Here is a 22,599-nt window from a genome sequence, read left to right on the forward strand (position 1 = left end):
TCTCTTGGGTAAATCCCCAGCAATGCTATTGCTGGGTCATAAGGGAGTTCTATGGATAGTTTTTTGAGGAACCTCCACACTGTTTTCCAGAGCGGCTGCACCAGTTTACATTGCCACCAACAGTGTAAGAGGGTGCCCATCTATCCAAAGTACCTTTTTTTTAAATGGTTACCGAAAGCTGTTGGGCTATTTTTCTTTGCATTGAAGGAGAAAAAAAACCTCAAGTGGAGTTGCATAAAAGTGAGAGCTAAAAGGGTCTGTGTATTTTTGTGGCTTCCTCCTGGTGGGAAATGAGTGGCTTTGGAGAAATTCAATCTCTTTTATCTTCTGCCCATCCTTAAACTCAGCACATCTCATCCCTGTGTGGCTGGGCCTTCGGGGAAAAGAGAAACGACAGGCCAGGCTCGGTTTGATGAACATTCCCACCATGAAGACTTCTTACAAGCATTTAAAGGGGGAAAACTGAGTCCAGTCTCTCACGGGGGGAATGGGTACTTGTACTTAGTCACTGCGACCGTTTTTTCTCCTCTAGCCCTTGGCTTTCAATTTGGATTCGCCAATTTTAAGCTGAAGAAACCAACAGCTAACCAGAAGGAAATTCTTTAAGGTGATATCTACCCTGCAAGAAACGGCACGCTATCGGTCTGTCAAGTAATAAAATTCAAGTCACGTCAAAGAACTGGAGATGTCTGTACAACTTGCCGTAAGATGATTGTAAAATAAACAATGTTTCTTGAACACAAATGACAAAGAGCACTCTTTAAATACGAATCCAAAGCCTCAGCAAGCGCACAGATTAAACCTTCACATTTATTTCTCTGACTGCTGCAAAGGGGTGAGGAAATCAGACTTTATCCTCTAGGAACATGTGTTTTATTCCAACATAGTCAACGTAATGTAAAATAATACTTGGATTGGAGAAGTTAATCCTCATTCTGTATTTAAATACCCGCAATTGAATGTGTGACAGGAAGGGCACAAACCCAGGTTTGGGACTCTAAAAGCAGTTCTACATCGTACGAGAGGAGCGTGCTGTCAAATAACAACACGCATCATCCCCCCCTGAAACGGGGGTAATCAGCCAACAGGAATAAAAGACCACAGAGTTATGACACGGGACTTACATCTGTACTTGTCCTCCAAATGCGCCTTACACAGAGAGATGATGCCAGTTTTAAACGACAGGACCCGGATCCTCCCGGTTCGTCCCCTATGATGAATAATCAAACCAAAAAACAATTAATGACGCTTTACTAGATGGTAAGCACTTCCAAAGGAGAGCGACCTTGGACGTGGGAACTCTAGGGACCACGGTTTTAGGACAGCAGTCGTCTTAGTAAGCTTTGCTGAGAAGGTTTCTGTTCATCATCTATTATCTTCAGTATCTTCCTTATCTGTTTGGCTGATGGCCTACAATGCAATGGAAATCTGACCGCCTTGACCAATGAAGGATGACCAAGTTTGCAATTCTTAAAATCCCTCACTTGAATTCTCACAGTGGCTCTCCATAAAAAGCATACAAAATAGCCTTCTATTCAACGGAGAGACCCCTGGGTTTAGGTCGGTCCGTGGATGAATTCACTGAGCACTAAGTTATTTTGGCCACTGAAACAAATTGCTTACTGTGGTTACGAAAACCAAAAAATACCAGCAATGGACTTGCTCTGCCCTCTTCAACACTCTTAGATTTTCATCAGACTGCCCCTCATTGAGAAGAAAATTGCTCACTTCAGGCCACATGACACATAGTATGAAATATGTACATTTATCTCCCTAAGAAAAATACAATATCCTCTATTAGAGAACATTCAAATGTATGATCTTAAAGAGCAATTTTAAAAACACCCTATCGCTAGATCAATGTTTTAAATATATTTACACTTTCACTTTACATATAAAGCTGAAATAAAGCATTCCACGTGACAAACTTAATAATGGTTCATTTCATCCATGGGTGAAAAATGATACAGAAGAACAAAAAAATTTTCCTCATGTGGAAAATGATTTATAATAATTGGCAGCTTTTCTTTTGTTATGGAAAGAAAGTAAACCTTGGATGGTGGTTAAAATGAGAGGGAAAGAGAGACTGTAGCATAATTCTCCTATCTAGCACTTCAAAACTACAAAGGATAAGTCCCAACTGGGGTTCTTTTTGGTGAACAACACGCTCAACTTTTCACTGGTACCATTTCCTAAAACCCTTGGTCAAAGAGAAATCCGGGACCTTAAAGCATTAACAAAATTACCACCATTGGAAGATTTCCTTCTCTTGCCCCCTCTTTAAAAAAGGCAAATCAAAATTTTAACAAATAAACTTCATGAAGTATAAGTCAGGTCTCCATGCAGTTAAAATTGTCCCCAAGTAATTCTGAGGCAGGTACAAGGGGCCTCGTAGACACTCAGAATCCATTCATTTGTCCTCTGCAAAGAACACGGCACCAAAATGTACATGCGGGAACACCTGACTACAAACCCTTATCAGAGCCAAGGTTAAGCCTAATCCACAATTAAAACCCAGTATGTTCAAGGGCTTGGTAAATAATTATCAGAAGTAAATAGCCAGGTGGTCTTAGAATACAAAAAGCACTACCTTATCAAAAAAACCAAAGAAATAAGTATGTCTTAATCACAGAGATGGTGAAAATCTACATCAAAGGCAAAAGGGAAAACAGTTGATATGTAACTCCTTTCAGAAAGCCTTCCCAGATTTCCAAATGGGGATAAGTTCCTGTTGGCATGTGAAATGAGGCATGTAATCATTGTGAGGTCCAAGAAGAATTCAGTCAAAATTAAGACCAATTCTGCCCGCTGCCTTCCTCAATTGTCTTCACTAAGCTCGAGACAAAAACTAGAACTGGGGATACCTCATGTGGGCAATCCGAAGGGGGGAAAAACAAAAAACAAGGACGCTCTTAGAGAATCATAAACTGGAGGCACTCTGGAAACTCGGAACAACATTATAAGACCTCCTCAGTTTGAGACGCCCAGTTTGCTCCATTAAGGGCTCGTTCTCATTTTATCTGGCGTATCAATTCACAGTCTTCTGCAAAAACCTCCGGGGTGTGAGCTAACACTATTCAGATCTGGTGACAGGTGCACTAGCACCTTCAGGAGCGCATCCATTTCTGCCAGTGAGTGGGAGCCACCCCCGAAGTGGATGGAAGACTAGAAATTACACAGGCAAGAAAAGGCTGCATACACACTGACTCATTCTACTATTTGAAAAATGAGTATCCCAGGGTTTTGTTTGTTTTCTGAGAGCCATGTACATTCTAGTTCTTATGTCGTAGTTCATCAAAATGGTTTTCAGCTTCGATAAATGCAGAACTGATTTATCACAGGGGCAGCATTAGGTCATGGGGCTTCGTGAACCTTTGATCCCGAGGACTGGACTTCTAGACTAGGGCCCCTGTTGTGATGCTAATTACGCTGGCGCCATTCTGGACAGGAAGCCTCCCATCCCCGAGTCTGAAAAGAGCTGGTCATACGTACGTGTCATAGACATTGAGCAGCCAATTGAGACACATATCCACGCAGAGAGGGACGTTGACCAGATTGTTGTGCTCTTGCTCTAGGCAGTCATAGATAGTGGTCAGACAATTGATGACCTGCAGGATGTCCATGGGCTGGTCATTTTGCTTGAGGTTGTGCTGATCCAAGGCATCGCACGCAGCTGACAGGCTCAAGAGATCCACTGCAAAAGCCACATAAAATCACAAGTGATTCCAAGGGGGAAATCCTCCTTTTTTGCTTTCCTTTGAAAATCCTGTTCAAGTTGTTCTATACACTTGAGTGAACACCTAACCTGAACCCTACCGTCTTTGAAAACGGTTTGTCTTCACCACTACCCTCGTCCCCTACCCCCCAGCTCTAAGTTTAATGGTTGGAGTAGCAGTGATCTGAGGTTATAGTCAAATCTCACTGGCAGTGCGTGAAAAGCGTGGGTAGAGGAAGTTTCCATTCCTGAAGTATGGGGGGTGCTGGATGGTTAAGGAGATCCAGGGCGTTCTATGGGAACAGACTCATTTGCACATTCTGAGTAAGAAAGAATCTGTAGTTTACTAGAGATTTCCAAAGAGTTCCTGACAATACTTTTTCCGATTTGTAATACGGAAGGTCAGTTTGATTAATCTGTGTAGTTAGCGTTGTGTAAACTCAATTTCCAGCTACGTATTTATAATCATTAAGCGATTTTTCCCTGGAAATATCGGTCACCTCACAATCTCTCTGCCACCTTAGTATTAGGTGAAAAAAATCATCAACGTAACTGAAACCTTCAAAAGGGAAACTAAACTAACTGTATCATCTATTCAGTTTTTAGACCCGAGGCTCATTTATTCCTTCCACTTTCAAATTATATTTTACAATGTCTTTTCAAGTCCACTTAAGAACTTTATAAGGTGTGGATTGGGGGGCGGGTCCCTTTGGTCAGAAGTGGTATTTAGTCAATATGCTGAAAGACAAAAATTGAATGAAAGAGAAACGTCAACCTTGTCCAACATCAGCACATTGCAAGCTTTCCTCCCGAGTGTCACGGGAACATGCTTTGCCCTAAAGCCAATTTATTAGTCACATCGCAAATGCAGCAACAGTGCCGTTTACAACGCCTTGCACACTTAAGCTCTGGTCTGAATCCTCGGTCCTCTGAGACAAAGAATCGATGGTAATTAAGGACATCTTTCATCCATCTAGGGGGCGGGTGCCCTGCAATTATAAATATAACTACAGATAAACATGGACCATCCCGGTTAGTAAACAGCCTGCCCGGTGCTCAATGTGTGCAAATTTAAGGGCCCTGTTCCCTTTGACTAGTTATTTGTGGGCAGTTCTAGTTAAATATTAAGGAAAACAAATCGGGGTTAAATCCTCCGTAGGTTCACACCTATGTGGTGTGCCTTTTTTCTCTTTTATAAAAGCAACATAGTAACCTTTGATGTCTCCCTGGAAGCAAGCAAGGGGCCTGGTGGAAGAAGCAGGAGGGGATTTGGTCTTTCATCGCAGTCAGTAAAGCTCGGTGCTTCCGTGCACTTGGCCTCCGATGCCAGGGACTAGCTCTCACCCTGTCAAAGCAGAGGCCCTGCGTCTTTTGTGGGAAAATACTCTCAGGATAAAGAAATGACCTCTTTACACGGAAGCCGAGACTTGATTCAAAGCAGCAGAAAAGAACATAACTTGATTTGAGAGGGAGGCAGGTAGGAAAAAGAAGCAAGAACTTAAAAACTCATAATGCAAGCAGGTAGGAGGCCCCGAGGAGGGGAAGGCCCAGCCAGCGACACTGCAAGGAAGACTGCAGAGACGGACAGAGACCAAAGACGCCAAATGCCATCCTATCTTCTGCGTGCCGGACTTCCTCAGAGGACAAACGTTCCGGGCCAGGTGGCGAGAGCATTGAGAGACGCAGCTCACCATTTCCATTAGCGAAAGAGAAGAACGGATTTCTTCCAAATACCAATATTCTCAGCATGATTCTCTGTAAGCTGAAGGAAGCTCTGGGTGGATTGAAGTTTTTCTATTATTTTCTGGTGACTCTGCCTTAATCATTATAAATATTTTGCCTTCTATCCAAGGACACACGAACTAGCAAGTGGGAGCCACGAGACTCGTTTTTGTATTAAGAGTCTAATTTACTCGCGTCATGGACGCCAACAAACCAGTGGCAAAACTGCATGCGTTTCTTTTTACCGAGTCTCCTCTCATCTCTGTACAGGTGAACAGGTAACACAGAGAACAGAAACTCTGGAGTATAAATAGCTGCAGAGGGGAGCGAGGCAATTGCTCTGAAATAGCAGGAGCAGAGATGACATAGTTAGGAGAGAAAAACAGTGCACTGAGCTCTGCTCAAACCCGAGGTGGTTCAACATGAGAAGGCTGCATCACAGAAGACCGGAGAACACACTTCCCCCAAACAAACATATCCAACAGAATGCCACTTTCACGGAGCAATTTTTTCCTAGACTTCTATTTAGGTGTCCGTAGCCAATACTATGGACTTGAAAAGAGGTGAGAAAATCGATAGGGACAATTTCATTGCCACACACACATGCACTCCGGTGTTCAAAACAACCATCCTAAAGAATACATGGAGATTGTTTGATGAAACAGTAAATGTCATGATTAGGGGCGCCTGGGTGGCTCAGTTGGTTAAGCGGCCGGCTTCGGCTGAGGTCATGATCTCACGGTTCGTGGGTTCGAGCCCCGCGTCGGGCTCTGTGCTGACAGCTAGCTCAGAGCCTGGAGCCTGCTTCGGATTCTGTGTCTCCCCCTCTCTCTGCCCCTCCCCTGCTCGCACTGTCTCTCTCTGTCTCTCAAAAACAAATAAGAGACATTTAAAAAAAATTTAAAAAAAAGAGTATTAATAAATGTCATGATTAACTGTTTCTAGGAACCTCAAAAAAACAACCAGCAGACACAATTCTGTGAAACTATTCTTTTACCTCAAACTAGGACTTTCCATTGGGGGTGTGTCTGAATATATGTATCTTCTTACTAGGGAATGTATTTTAAAGCTGTATACAAACCCAAGTATGTGCTAATATACCTACTCTTTCAAAAATTATTTGTACAGTACAAGCTGCTATAGGTTTTGACACCACTGAAGAAGAGGGACCATTTTGGTGGTGTCCCTGTGCATGAGGGCTGTGAGGCTGAGGGTGGTGGGGACGGGACCAGCTCCCCAGGACCCTCTGCCCTGAAGGAAAAGCAGAAAATGAAGCAGGGGTGGGGGGCCTTAGCACAGGATCCCATTAATGGCTCCTGAGGCCCTGGCTGGGACTAATCACCTGTTCAGCATTCTAGGCTCCAACGCTAACTCTAGTCCTTTCCACATAGGCCGCAAGTGAGGAGCTGAAGCCCACATTTTTTTTTTCCTTTTGATGAATCATAGGCTCGGAGAACTAGAAAGCACCTTTAGAATCGTTCTGCAGTTGAGAAAACTGAGATCAGAGATAAGAAGAGCTGCTGGGTATTATCCCAGGGCACACAGAGGAGTGCCGGGGTGGCTTCATCGGTTCTGTGATTTCAGCTCATGATCATGGTCTCGAGATCGAGCCCTGTATTGGGATTCTCTCTGCTCTTTCTCAGCGTGCCCACTCTCCCTCCCTCCCTCTCTCTCCCTCTCTCTCTCTTTAAAAATAAACAAACATGTAAAACAGAGAGAGCAGAAAGGCAGGTTGCAGAAGGTGTCCCTTCAGACTTTACTGAAAAAGAAAACCATCCCACATTCTCGCCTGGTGACAAGACTGAGAGAAAAAAGAAACGTGAGAACGTTGGTTAGGGTAAATCCCATCGCGCACACACATCAGGCTCATTCCAGGGGTGCCCGGAGACTCTGTGCTCACATACAAACAATCCTGTAAGCGAATTCACGCCGAGACAGAGGTGGGCGATGGCCGGATAACCGCAGGCTGTCTGCGGGCTCTCGCCCCGGCACGAGGCACCTGTGGCAAGAGGCTGTCGCTGACGTCATGCCGTCCTAGCAGCAGCCGACGCTCCAGGCTGAAGGACTCTGCAAGCACTTCGGTGCCCAGCAAGAAAGTCAGTGCAATCTGATGTGGCTATCTGTGCCACGAGAGGTAATTTCAGAGGCTTTGAGTTGGCCTGACATGTTTTTTTGCTAAAATAGCTACACAATGTAGAGCCTTGATCAAAGCAATGAAAAGAAGTGCCTTCCTGTGTTGACGGGTAGCCATGGGTTACAGGTCATCATTACTGTTTACTGCTCGAAGTAACACTGACCGTGTTTATCTGGTTTGGGGACTGGCTATGCAGAAGAAAATGCCCTGGTTACTAGGAGGCTTTAAGAAACCCTGTGTGAGGGTCCACTATGTGCTCCCTGGCCTCCCAAGTGGTCTGTGCTCACATGGTGGTTCTTAACGCAAGAGACAAAGGGAATCCTGGTACCACCTTTGCAGACAGTGGGCGCCTGGAGCTTGCACCTGGCCTCCCTGGGCCCTATGCTGTGAGGCAGCCTGTGGTTTTGATGCATATCCTGCTTTCAATGTTGATGGCATATTGTAGCCTTTTCCCATAATGAACTGTACATTTTTAAGCTCTGTCACTTGGGTTCCATGAGTTTGCTTAGCAACTGAGCCCCAACTGCTACTCCCAGGGCAATCAGTGTCAGAAGTGAGATTGTTTAGAAGACCCCCAACTAATCCTTAGCTAAAATTACAACTAAGGTATTATGGAAAAAGAAAAAAAAAAGATGATTCTGATAAAAGGGATAGAAATGAACTGTTGATGCTGGCAGCCAACCTACCCCTTGACTGCAAGTAGCACAGGCTTTGAAACTGGCTATCGATGTTAGAACTTTCTACTGCGATTTACAAATGGTAGAACCAGAACCCTAGGAGCTAAGGAAAGGGATCAGAAAAAAAATGCAAGCCAATAGCAGGTCTGCTCAAGATTCCTTGGAAGCATTGGCAAAGCTCCAAGTTCAGGACAGCCTTCCAATGAGCTTCACTGTCGCTGGCCTGCAGGTGGAGATGTACCCAAGGGAACCTGGACGACGCTCACTTGGATAAATGGACTACACCTGTGAGACCACTCGCAATTAAAAAGATAATTCAAGGGGGGAACACCCCCAGGTGTTCCCTAATTCTCCACATTTTCTTTTTCAATGCCATACCTCGCAGTCCCTGGACTGGGGCTACAAGTAAGGGTCTGAAAGGCTGGTAACATTCCCGAGCAGGATATTATGGCTATTACTTGGAACATTAAGTGTAAGAATTCCACAGGGGCTGATGGGATGGATTACTCCTTCCCCACCCCTCAACTAACTGGGGCAGACTGTCACAAATGTTTTGTTGCCTAGACACAGGATAACCCCATTTTTCTGTACTAATGCACTCTGAGCCTTTGCCACCGGGAGGAGACTGAAGGAGAAGCCCGGGCTCGCCTTATCTTGCTGCCAGCTGAATATGGACTAGCCAAGGGGCTGATCCCAAGAGACATACATAGTGTGGGGGTGGAAGGTTGGGACTAAAACTAATGCGAAGAAAGGTCAGATTGTTGCCGGAAGGGAACAAAGCCACGCCGTGGGTGTTAAAAAGGGAAAATCTAACATAATGTTGGTACCTAGAAAGAGGCTTAAAATATGCTCCCTAAGCTATGAGTCAACTGTCCCTTTAAAGAATCTGAAGTGGAAAAAAAGAAAGGTCAAGAAGTGCACAGGACAGCTGGCCAATCTATCGAACACACTGGATTCTGACTGTGACCGTGAGGGTACGGAGCACTCTTAGAGTGGCTATGTCTTTTGGTTCGGATTCACAGGACACATCTGTTAGTAAAGACCTGTGTTGAAAAGTATCCTATGGGAATATTTACCCAGTCCAATCTCGAGAACACTGATTTATAATAACCTGAAAGAACTCTATGGGGCCATGGTGACGGTACAGGTTTAAGAAAGGTGTTGGCTATGTGGTAGAAGGTTTATGTGCTCTATGTCTCATCTGTCACAATATTACAGGTAAAAGAAAAATAGCTATTTGACCTGTTATTATGTGAGAAAGGCCACAAATGGGCGGAGTGACAATTGGAACACTCAGATCACCGAGGACTATTGGTTTAAATTGGTGGGCTCACTTCCCTGGGATTGAAAAGCCAGAAATCTGAGGCGGACACTTACAGAGATTTCTGGGGCATACGCACACCGAAACCTACCTAGGAGTGACCGCCATATGTATGACGTCAGCCTGGGTGACTCGACATTTCTGCATCTCGCACTTATTTCCTACTTACAGCACAGATGCGAGAACATGACGGCAACGGTGGACCACGGAGCATGGGACCCACATGAAATACGAATAAAAGGAGAATTAGGAGCTGGGCAAGGAATACCCAGCCAGATACAATCTGCCTGGAATGGGAAAAGATATTGATGGAAAAGACCTCCTAATACAAAGAGAGCACACCCGATTCCAGAAGGAGGGTTATGGATGGCAAGCCTCCTAGCACGGTCACCGGAAATGAAAGCAGCCTCAGCACCGCCACGTGTCTAACACATGTTAAATAGGACTTGGATACTTCTTGAGAGAGAGAGAGAGAGAGAGAGAGAGAGAGAGAGAGAGAGAGAGAGAGACAGAGAGAGACAGAGAGGTCCTGTTACAGGAGCCCTCTCTCGGGGCACCAGTATCTGTGAATCCACATAAGCTAAGAAAATGAGCTTGGGACCAGTCCTCAAGATTGTTTCAAATCCTGAAATAACAGAGATCTGGCCTCTAGCCTATGTGACAAGAACACACGGTATATGGGAAAAGGAGATCTGTGCAGGGCCGGGCAGGACAGGGACACTGGCCTCTGAGGCCGCCCTGCTATGAGGCAGCCCGCGGCTGTGAGCACACACCGGCCCCCGTGCTGCTGCCTGACCGCAGGCCTGTGCTGCACTAGACCCAAGGTGGGTAAGCCATGCTCTCCTGGACCCTGATGGTCCTCGTTAGCCACCGAAGCCCGTCAGATACCCTGCGGGGTGGCCTCTCCAAAGGGGAGTTGCATTCACCAAGCAGGGGGCAAATCTTCCACCTGTTTGGTCGCCGTGAGGCCGAGTCCGGCAGTGTGACTCGATTCCGACAACTCCAGGCTGTACAAAATCTCTCTGCTATGTGATTCAGTTGCTGAACAGGAGCAAATTGTTCTCGATTTCTTGTTTGCAGAATATTTGTCACATTTATCAACTGCAGTATATTTAGCCCTATGGTTTGGGCTCTCTCCAACCCACCACACGCTAATAAACTAAATACATGTGCTCTGTTAAGTGCATTTTTAAAATTTCTGCTCTTAGAAGATGGCTATATTTTTAATTTTAGAAGCCACACACCTAAGGGATGTCACGAGAACAAGAGACTGAGAAAAAGCCCATATTATCTTCTTCCAAACCTTCGGGGGAGTGGGCAGGGATCAGCCATATGAACCTGCTTATAAATCCCTCTTACCAAGATTTTCTCTTTGTCTCTGCTTTTCCGTTGAGTTTAATTTTCATTCACATTGAAAGGCGGTATGGAGTCTCGGAACATTAAACCGATTACAAACTGGGGACATTATAAGCCGATGGTGAAGCTCACAACTTAAATAGCAAATTCTCCATAGTGGATGCAACTGTGTTATTCCGGTTTCTGCAATATTGACGCTTTGATAGTGAAGTGAAAAAAATCTAAGACCAAGTGCTTAACGGAGGCAGCACTGCATATTTCCTAAGGCATCAGTAATTCAGACTCTTCACTGGCATCAGGAAATCCCCAAGATAACGCCATTAATTTTCATTAAAGCAAAAGCTGGTAGAAGCGACCTTCGGTTGGAAAAACTAGCCAGGACAAGTTTTATTTGCCTGGACCACAGAAAGTAGTCCCTTATCATGGCTTTGTAGGCACAGAAATGGCAGAAAGGCAGGAAGATAAACCTAAGAAAATATCAAGTTAAGAGGAAATTCTTAGGTCATCTACTGAACCGCCACTCGGGCTGACCACTGAGGCTGAGGTCTATTAAGTAATAAGACCACGGACGTTTTCAGTTCTAAAAGGACTGGCAAACTCTTCATTCTATAGACAGACTACACAGGGAACCCTCTCGCCACTCTTGAGAATCCACTAGTCAACTCAGATAAATACACCCTCGTTGGGCTATCCCTCAATCTTTTTCTGAGTCATGCTCAGAAAGGAAATGCTGAGAGTTTCAAATCGGTTTACAAATGGAATGTCTGTGCCCTACACTCGAAGCTTTACTTTACAATGAGGTTATAACCTCAAGTGGCCAAACTTTTTAAAAATATCAAATCCCTCAACTTTCTCAACATTTATTGGAAAATTTGACATATACTGAAATGACAGAAAATGAGACATATTTGTGAAAAGAGTCATCATTTAACAGGAGAAGTGCATCATGTCTAAATCCAAGGTACAAAGTGACATTATGGAAAAAGACAGTCAGTGTAACGTTTTCCATCTTGTCTACTTCTGGGCTTTTTCAGAGTCTGACCTGGAATAGCTGATTATCTCTCGAACTATTAGGATCTCACGGAAATATACTATATACTATAAAACCTTTACAGTAACAGGTTCATAATTATCCCTTTATCAATGGAAAGCCTTAGCTCTTTCCAGCTATGGTACATTAAGAGGTCCTGTAGGAAATCCCGGGCCTGGGGAGCCCTTTAAAAACCACTTAAACTTGGCAGCTATATAGTTGAAAAATGATAGCTTCAGACTATAAGCTATAAGGAAATGGACGCCTAAATTTACTTTTGTTCATGCATCCACTCCATGAAAATACATTTTCAACCGTATTGTGTGCCAGATTTTGTGCTAAGCACTGGCGAGGTCCAGATAAAGAGGAGAAACAGATTTTCTCCTCGCAAGGAATTTCACTTCCGGGACAGTTCTTCCTCATCTCCGGGGGGAAAAGCCACATGCCAGTGACCCCCCTGGACTGCCTGCTAGCCTCTGCAGACCCCTGGGTCAGGAGCCTTCATTCGTGAACACTCGGCAGCCCAGGCTCTCAGTTCTGCTCCCCCCAACACTATGGATGACTTGAACATGGGCGGGGAACTGTCCACCCTTCTGGCCTCACTTCTCTGACTTCCTGTTTCATCTCCATGCAAGTTCACGTCTACTCTACCCACTCAAACGGTCACAGCCTAGACCTAGTCACCTGGACCTGTTCCGCTTGTGAAACAGTGTTGAGCTATGCTCCTCTCTCACCACAGCCTCTCGGCTTTCCACTTCCTTCCACATCACCTCTTCCTAGAGCGCCCTGAACAGTCAGCCTCCTGATCCTGGGACCTCCTGATGACCAGGTTCCACATGAATTCACAGCTCCCCCTGCCCAACGTGGCCTTGACACACATCACTTCCACCACTTAATCATTCTTTTGCCCCAAAAGTCATTTCTCTTGCCTAGCTGTCCTCTGCCCACCTGGGCTGGAGCCACCCGGCTCCTGAGTCCTGAGCGAGCCTGGAGAAGTGCCACACCTGTGCAGACCGGTACTGATGCAGAACACCGAGCAGACGGGGCTCCTAATGCTGCTGCTCTAATTGGCCCTCTTCGCTCTTACTCTCCAGAACCGGAAACCCACCCACAACCCTCTCACCTTCGGCTCGCCATCTCAGCAGAGAACTCTCTCGACCTTCATGCAGAAAACAAACCTCTACATGGCTTCCCACACCTTCCTCTTGCTGGGTTTCCTTCCCGACCTGGACCTGCACAGATCATTTCCGGTCACTCACCCATTACAGCAGCAGAGAACTGCCCATTGCTTCTGCGGGGTCCTAGACTACCTCCTCTGCGAGTAGGTTCTGTGAACTCCCATTGTTTGTTGTCTCATCCTCTCTACTCCTCTTCATTTAAATGGACTCCAGGGGCACCTGGGTGGCTCAACTGGTTAAGCCTTTAACCCTTGACCTCAACTTCTGAGCTCGGTTCAGGTCATGATCTTCTGGTTTGTGAGAGTGAGCTCCATGCTGGGCTCTGCACTGACAGCACAAAGCCTCCTGGAGATTCTCTCTCCCGCACTCTCTTTCCAAATAAATAAGTATTTAAATGGACTCAAGTGTCTCTCAACTTCTAAGTACGTACACTTCACGTACTCTGTCCACGCCAGCTACCTACCACCCCTCTTCCTTTCTCCTTCAAAAGAAGTTTCCAAGAACTGGCTGTTTCAACCATCTTTTCATCTCCCTTTGCATTTGCTTTTAAGCCTGCTTCATCCCCTCCACCATGCTTCTAAGAATCTCACTGGAAAGGGGCGCCTGGGTGGGTCAGTTGGTTAAACGTCCGGCTTCGGCTCAGGTCATGATCTTGCAGTCTGAGTTCGAGCCCCAGATCGGGCTGTGGTGAGAGCTCAGAGTCTGGAGCCTACGTCAGATTCTGTGTGTCTCTCTCGCTCTGCCCCTACCCTGATCACAATTGCGCGAAGGCTCTTTCTCTCTATCAGAAATAAACATTAAAAAAAAAAATCTCACTGTAGTAATGAACTTCTTGTTGCGAAATCCAAAGGGCACTTGTGACAACTCCATGCTGGCCTCCCTTCAACATGTGCCCCCGGTGGTGGCCAGCTGCTTCTTTCCTCCCACACAGTACATGGAGCATGCGCTCCCTCCCTCCCTCCCTCCCTCCCTCCCTCTCTCTCTCTCTCTCTCTCTCTCTCTCTCTCTCTCTCGGCATCTTCCTTCTCCCCCTCTGGCCACTCCTTTGCAGTTCCCTCTGTACACTTTTGTCCTCTATCCCAAATACTCTTTTCTTCTCCCTCTACACACTCTCCCTGAACATCTACATGCTCATGAGTCCTAAATCTGATTTGTCGATTTCTCCTGAGCATCACAGCTTTCCACCCACCCCCTTCACTGGGTAGAGTGACCATCGGCCACGTGAGCACCTAGTAGCTTCCTTGGGTCCCCGTCACCCACCCCATTAAGTGTATCACTAGGGCCTGTCAAGTTCACCTCTGAAGTATTTCTCCATTGTCTCCACTTCTCTCCATTCCTCCGACATCCGTTCAGGCCACCGTGCTGCCAGTTTAGAGTACCACAACTGTTCCACTAGTCTCTCTAGCACAACTGCTCAGCCCCTTCTCTCTGGTCAGGTGCACGGCTCTCACCGTCAAGTCACACTCTAGCGCGCAGCCATGATGACCTTTCTAAAAGAAAATCCCACCACGCCATCCCCCTGCATGGCTCCCCACTGACCTCTAAACTCTATGTAAATTTCAAAAGCCTTTCACAGTCTGCCTCCCACCCATCTCTCCAGCCAAATGTTTCACCAGAATCCCTTCTTGGGACTCTGTGCTTCGGCGGGGCTCCAGTATTTTCAGTTCCTGAATGCCTCGGCACGTGCTACTCCTTCCAGCTAGAACACTCCTAGAGCGAGCTGTGCTAACCCTTCTGGACTCACAGAGCTTAGGTATCACTTCTTCAAGCAAAGCCTCTCTGAACCTCACCCCCTCACCTAGCTGGTCTCAGAGTACCCCTATTCCACTGTCACATAACTAAATATAGAACTCCGAAACTGCCTCTTTACTTTTCCTCAAGGAAAAATCCCATCAAGTGTGCCAACAGAAATGGTATTGCCTGGTTTTGTTTTGTTTTTTTAACAGTTGTGCACCTTCTCGATGGTCTTTATTCATTTAGCGATGTCTCCAGACTTCATGGACCCCCTGGATCTCCCTCCTTAGACTGAGTTCCAGCCGGCTAGCGCCGGGACCTGTCACTTTCATGGTTCTATCATCAGAGCACACGGGCCCTTCAACAATCCGTTCTACTTCACCTCCATGATAGCCGAGTTATAAACAAACTATAAGACAAAGACATAGCGCTGTATGACGCGCTAGGATTTCCCCACTGATGCAGGATATTTAGCAAAAGCAGAGAAACAGCCCATCATCTGGACTCTTAGCCCATCATTCATCTGAACATCAGCAGTCAAGCTAATAACCTACTCACACCTGCAAAATGTGGTGCAGCTCACGCGGGCGTTGTCTGCTGCTGCGACATACCGTTTACAAGAAGAAGAAACGAAGGCAGGAGAGGTGGAGCGATTTCAAGTTCCATCAAGGCAGCTCTTGATGCCAGTGTCATTAGTTGGAAAATAAAAAGTCCAAATACCTTGTCCAAGCAGGGAACGGCGACACAGGAGAGGTTCTAGATAACTTACAAAGGAGTCGAAGGGCACCCTAGGCCACAGACTCCTTACAAATGGGAATTCTATGTTACAGCTGGACTGGTGACAGCTATTTCTCCCCCTCTTCGAGTGAAAATACCCCTGGACCCATTTTTTTTTTTTAAAGCAAAGAGGAACCATGATGCGTTCCAAGCACGGGTAACACTCACAGCAAAGGGCCTTTTGCAGTCTTCGGAGTTTCATGGCAGTCCTATAAGCGGAGAACCTGACGTTATTCAGGTCAGCTGAGGGCAAAAGGGACAAAAAAAACATCATGTGTTATTGCATCACAAAGTACAAAAACGCCCAATGTTTTAGAAACAACAACAGTAACACAGAAAAATCTTTTGAATATCCCCCCCAGTTTAAAAATTCTGTCAGGGTTGCCTGGGTGGCTCAGTTGGTTAAGCATCTGACTTCGGCTCTGGTCATGATCTTGCAGTTTGTGAGTTTGAGCCCCGCATGGGGCTCTGTGCTGACACCTCAGAGCCTGGAGTCTGCTTTGGAATCTCTTTCTCTCTCTTCCCCTCCCCCCGCCCATGCTCTTTTCTCTCTCAAAAGTGAATAATAAACATCAAACAAACATTTAAAAAATTCTGTCGATGTGGGAAAAGTAAAAAACAAAAAAATGTCTTTTTGCTGTCTGACAATCAGGAAAGCTATGCTCTGTGAGGGACTGGGTGGGCGGGGAGGGCGTAGAGCCTGCAGGGCATTTGGTCACGGAGTCTTTCTCTTCTAGACCATGACCTCCGGTCTAGTGGAGTCGATCTTGGCTACCCAATTAAAAGAGAACAAGAAATCTATTTTTGAAATAGCTATTAGAACTTATTAGCAAACAATCAAAGAGCAATACGATACTTTTTTGAGTTTTTCTGGGGTTTTTTTAGAGGTATAGATGACTTTGCTTTCACAGTAATATTTAAAAGAACATTTCATTAATGACAATACAGGAGGCCTCCTAAAAGAGATAGAATTTTAAGACAAAGATCTCAGGTAAGTAAAAATCATGTTCATATAATTTAAAAATCACAGTGGAAGAGCTTCAGGCTTTAAAGAATGAGTCCTGGGTTTATTCAAATGATTTTTCTTCCCCATGTTTTTCTCTGAATTCCAATTAACAAACCGGGCAATATTAGTTTCCGGTGCAGAACCTAGTGATTCATGGCTCCTATAAAACCCCCAGGGCTTATCACCCCAAGTGTGTTGCTTAATCCCCAACACCCACTTAATATCATACTTTCCTCTGATGATCAAAGTTACACATGCTCACTGTGGACAACTTGGACATTAAAGAAAAATATAAAATCAATTAGGCAAATCACCTATAATCCCATTGCCCAAAGATATGTACTGTTAACCTTTTGACAGTGTATTGGTGTGTGTGTGTGTGTGTGTGTGTGTGTGTGTTGTGTGATGTATTTTAAAATATAACTGAGACTAAAATAAACACTTAGATTCTGAGGTGCAATCGTTCTAATATTCCGCACAGATTAACATCTCAATGATCTCGGCCTCTCTCAAGGCCCAATTCACCTTCCCCAGCGGGAAGCTTTACTTAGATAATGATAATGCCCTCACTCAAGCGTGTGTGAGCCTCAAAGTCCACTGGGCTGTATTTCTTTGTTACCATTTCTGGGTAGTTATGTTTCAGGAACCCAGTTCCAGAAAGTTCCTTGAAGACAACTACCCTCTCTCCTGCTTCTGTCCTCTCTCCCCATGACTTAACATACAACTGCGTTCTGAAAAGGCAGGTCTCCTCCAGCTAGGGAACTGCTGACAAAATGGAGGAATAAATGAACAAAAGAATGAAAGAAACAAAAAAAGCACAGTGGCAAACATGACTAACTGCCACAATCAAACGGCAGCCATGACACCAATTCTAATTGGGGGTTGGGAAAGGGAAATGATGTAATGCACGCCCAAGTCGCAGGGGTGGTCAACATCATCAGCTTCAGGGCCTTTGCAGAGACCAAACGCAAAAACCTGAATGGACATTCGGGGGAAGAAAACCAATGTCTGTAATTTACTTTAAAATATTCAGCATATAGGGAGCCTGGGTGGCTGAGTCGGTTGGGCGTCCAACTGTGGTGTGGGTCATGAGCCTGAGCCCCATGTAAGGCTCTGAGCTCGCAGCACAGCCTGGAGCCTGCTCTGGATTCTGTGTCTCCCCCCTCGCATGCTCTGTCTCTCAGTAAAATAAAACATTAAAAACTATTTAAAAGATTCAGCATAAAGACCAACAAGACTGACAATACTCAAGACTGGAGAGGATACAGAGCAACTGGAACTCTTCATATGCTGCTGGTGGGAATAGAGAAAAGTGCAACCACGTCAGGGAACCAGTTTGGTAGTTTCCTATGAAAACAAACATATATCTCTCTTATGACCCAGATACTGCACTCATGGAGATTACCCAAAAAAAATAAAAGCATGTCTACAAAAAGATGGTACATGAATGTCCACAGCAGTAGCTTTATCCACAATAGCTAAAATCTTGGCAACAAAGCAACAGGAGAGCGACTGGAGAGGCTGTGGTGTAGTCCTACAGTGTGACGCTACTCTGGGATGAAAAGGAACTCACTACTGATAATTCAGCAGTGTGAACTGTCCTGAAAAACACAATGCGCAGTCCAAGTGAGGCAAGAAGAGTAAATACTATTTGACACCACTCATCTGAAAAGCTAGAATAGGCAAATGTCACCAATGCTGACAGAGGACAGATAAGCTGGTAGCCTGGGGTGCAGCGGGGGTGGGGGTGGGGGTGGGGGTGGTGACCGACTTCAAAACACACAAGGTTATTTCGTAAGCCACCGAAATGTTACACATACATCTTGACTGGCGCAGAGGTTATGTGAGTGTATACATTTGTCAAAACTCTACCTATCTGCTTACCACGGATGCATTTTATTGTGTATAAATGACGCCTTAATAAAGTACATTTTAAGAGTTTAAAGAAAACCCTCACGTGGGCAGTGCAATAGGACGTCAGCTATGTTAATCAAAAATGCACACTCTAGGGGCGCTTGGCTAGCAATTCATCAAAAAGCCTCACTCCAGAGGTGGCCACTCGAAGTACTTCAGCTATATTTAGCTCCTATTACACCAGGGGATTCATTAATTATTCCAATTAACGTTAGATAGGTTTGCATTGGTTCTATCAGTGGTTTGCGAAATACGAGGACCGTTGGAAAAGGTTGAGAAACATTCGCTGCCCTGCTATTATCAGGCTATGAGAACAATCTAGAAGGCTCTCCACCCATCGAAATTGTGCCCTAGGCTGGATTCCAAAATGTCCACCTGCGGGTCACTCAATTGTTGGTTGCGTGAATTCAATTAGACGATCAAGAGAACCCCACGGTTAGAGCAGCGATTTTCTAACTTAAACATACATCAGAATTACTGGGGTAGGGCGGCTTCAAAAGTTCAATTTCCCAGGCCCTGCTCCCCGATTTTCTTATTCCATAGATCTGCAGAGGGCCTGACAAGCTGCATCTCTAACGAGCTTCCAGGCGGTTCTGATGCTGCTGGTCCCAGGACCACACTGTGAGAACCGCTGTGCGAGAGAGCTCGGCCAGGCACCGTGAGGCTCTCACGCCAAGCACTCAAAAAGGCAGGGCTGTGACTTCACTGTGCCTTTTGCACCTAAGACTGTTTCGTGCCCCATGGCTAAGCAACGCTCTTGGGTGCCAGAGCCGAAGACTTGCTTTCATTACAGACTGGCACGTGGGTGAAGTTGAGACGACACCCCTCAAACCACATCTAACTACGCATGGCTACGAACTGGCGCGAAAGAGAACCTGTGTGGGTCCTAGGTGCCCCAAGTGTCATCTGAGGACCAACCGCACGAGTGCGTCTTAGGAGCCTGTTAGACATGCCAAACAAACCTTTGGAGATCCATGAATCAGAATCAGCATTTTAACAAGATTTCCAGGTGATTTATATGGTCCTTCGAGTACAATCCATACTTCAATGGTACATTTTAATGAAATTTCTCGCTTCGTGTGGTTAAAGTTCAGGTACATGTTGTCTCTTGTTCTTCTGTCTTTCTCAAGTTCCACTTTGTGGACTTTTAGGAGATTATTGAATGACAATTATGACCAATCAACCCAAAAACTCACCACTGGGATCTGTGGGTCTCTTGTTTATGATAAATGCCAATAAAAAGTATTCAGTATATTAAAAGTGTCTCAAAGCAATAGGTACAGATTCCCCCTCCTCCAAGTGCATTAACTTTTGTCCCTAAAGCTTGCGCTCTGCTCAGGAGGGCTGGATTCACCTGCCCCGCTGACTGCGTTCACGACTGCTCTTCCTTGAGTAGTGACTTTTCCTTTGTCTCTTTTCCCCAGGCATCACCGCTTACCTTTTTGGGTGGTCTCTGCCACCTCGTGTCTTGTGGCACAGATCCACAAGGGACTAATTCCCGTCCACCCCTCTGCAAGGGTGTAACGCCACCCACCGGTAGGATCAGACTCTGCCCACACCTGGTGGCGCGGACTTCCTCTACGCGCTCATGAACGAGCCCCTTTGGCTCTTTCGTAAAATAAGCAACACGGAAACACGAGACGCCCTTCTGGTCAAGCACAGATGACTCTTCCTTTCCCACCGCCCCACAGCACTTTCCAAGGAACGGGCCTCCGACTCCCAACATCCTCTCATTCACTAACTTCAACAGAAGTGTGCAGTGTGTGTGAACTGTGTGTCGGTTAAACATCTTAGCAGAAGACACTGGCAGAGCTTTCTTTTGTTTTTCTCCTACTTTCTAAGCCTTCTTCCCAATTGCCTCTTAACTCACTGGCCTAGTCTTCTACCTTCCTTGTTTCCTAAAACTAAGGTCCTTCTCTTATGACCCCACTTCTGCCCCCTTTCCAATTTTCTGGGTTCCATTCAGGATTCAGAACGAATGATCTAAATGAGGTCAGAACCTCCAGCTACGTTCCACAGTTTATTTCAAGAAGTCGCCAATTCCACCACAAGCTACAGATCCAAGTGGGAGCGGCAAGGATCATCGGCTTCCTTCGGGGTGCGGTTCGCTGCGGAACACCCTCGAGATGAGCCTCTGCCACATTCCTGCTTGAGCAGCGCGCTCAGCTCCCCTAAAGCAGTTGGAGCCCTGTTTCCTTCCAAATCCTTCTAACTATGGCATTCTGCCTCCAGTTTACCCTCTCCGACACCCTTTCAGCGGACCCACCACCCACTGCCCTTCTGCCAGCTGTCTTCAATGCACCACAGTCCGACCTCGCCACGGGTCGCCAACAGTGATCTGGAAATCTAAGAAAGAAGCTAGGAAAATATCTAGTTTTCATCATCATGCAACAGAAGCCATACAAATGTTTATCTAGTAACCATCACTGAATTACAACAGAGTTCTGGGGCCCTGCAAGCCCTACTCAAGAGAGATAACCATCTGTGTTGTTGAGTCTGCCGTGTTGCTAGGAATCTGCAGCACCACGCCCTCCGGCTCGCAGCTGGATGAGTTCAGTCTCTGCCTCGGGAAGGCATGTGGGACGCACACAGAAATCTCAAGAGTGGCACCGCTGCGGACAGCGTGACACTGCCCCAGGCTGCGGCCGGAACTGACCTGGCAGCTGAAGTATCCATGCCCAATAAACCTAACTCCACCCCTCTTCCCCATCCCCGCAGGAGGCTGGCCTCCACTTTCCCCGGGAGCTGCCTTTCCAGGACTTGGATCCAAGTTGTAATGAGCTCACCAGCACTCAATAACCGGAACTCAAGAGAGGAGTGAGACTATCCAAGAAACGAGTTACACAATGTTTCCATGGCAGCTGGTAGAAAGTACACTTCAGAAGGATAAAAATGCTGAACTGAACATTCTTCTTCATGACTTGAATTATTTTATCCAGGGCTGGTTCTAGCCTAAGAATAGAGAAATCCAGAAACTTAAGGAACGAGGGCAAATATCACACCGTCTACCTTCTCACGTTCAATCACCAGCTGCTGAAGGGATGGCCCATTTGGAGTTTATTCGGAAGCCCAAAACAAGTAACGCGGGGGGGGGGGGGTTGCCCCTTTGTTTAGCCTGGGAATTTCTCTGGACTTTGGTCAATATTTCTGTTCTAGGATTTTTACTTCCAATTCTGTGGAAGGCAGTGGTAGAAGGTGTCAAATGCCAGGAAAGACGAACGACAGCTCAAGTCAGAAATCCGCACACGCTGGACAATGCTCTTGCAAAAATAGTGCCTAACACCTCGACATAGTCAAGGGAAAACTGGGAAAATATCATAAGAAATAAAACATTATACCCTTTCATTTCCTTTTTTTTTTGGTATTTTTCATTTCAGTTTTATGGCTGATTTCTGCCATTTGATCACACTTCAAAAATCCTGCTATCTCTGACTGAACTGAGGTCTAGAATTTAAAACAAGAACTATTTCAAGCCCAGCTTTCCAATGGCTTGGGGAGCCTTTTTTCTTAAGGCTCAAAGTTTTAGTGTGTTTATCTATTAGGTAGAAAGAATGATAATGACCTCATAAAATTAATGAGTGGAAAGAGCTGGATGGCTAAAGATTATTCCAAAAGATAAATTAGCATTGTGGTCTTGGTTTCTTCCTAGCAACTCGGTTTCCCAGAAGAAAACGTAATCCAAATCATTCAGGTGAGCATGAGTGAAAAATACAATTTGGAGGCAGTACGATCATTTTTGGTGCAGTTCCAACCATGCAGTAGGAGCTAACCCCACACTGCATGTGTATTTTCATCATTTCCCAAAGAAGCTGAAATAAGGCAGTGTCCCCAGGAGCCTTCTCCTACGGGAGGGTGGCAGAGGGTGAAATAGGGGACCGGATCTTGCCTTCATTCTTCCCCAGCCTCACCCTTCCTACAGTGTTCTGATGAACTCTCCACAGGGCAAGTATTCTTACCGGCTCGAACTCACTAGAAGACACCGGAACCATGGCTTTTAATGAGGCTTGAGATAAAGTGAGTAATTTAAAGCAAGTC

The 22,599-nt window shown here is 45.7% G+C and overlaps 1 protein-coding gene across 11 annotated transcripts in view; it reads right to left on the reverse strand.

Annotated features, from left to right (window-relative positions):
- DMD (dystrophin) overlaps nucleotides 1-22,599 on the reverse strand; it is a 1,657,593-nt gene that overhangs the window by 91,096 nt on the left and 1,543,898 nt on the right. For all 11 annotated transcript variants that reach the window (XM_029929473.1, XM_029929472.1, XM_029929470.1 and 8 more), the window contains 3 exons: nucleotides 15,813-15,887; nucleotides 3,493-3,694; nucleotides 1,125-1,210 (listed from right to left, as the gene is read on the reverse strand). In XM_029929473.1, the coding sequence (XP_029785333.1) occupies nucleotides 1,125-1,210; nucleotides 3,493-3,694; nucleotides 15,813-15,887 (363 nt within the window). The remainder of the gene's footprint in view (nucleotides 1-1,124; nucleotides 1,211-3,492; nucleotides 3,695-15,812; nucleotides 15,888-22,599) is intronic.

The sequence above is a fragment of the Suricata suricatta genome, chromosome X (genome assembly GCF_006229205.1).
Source record: "Suricata suricatta isolate VVHF042 chromosome X, meerkat_22Aug2017_6uvM2_HiC, whole genome shotgun sequence".
NCBI lineage: Eukaryota > Metazoa > Chordata > Mammalia > Carnivora > Herpestidae > Suricata > Suricata suricatta.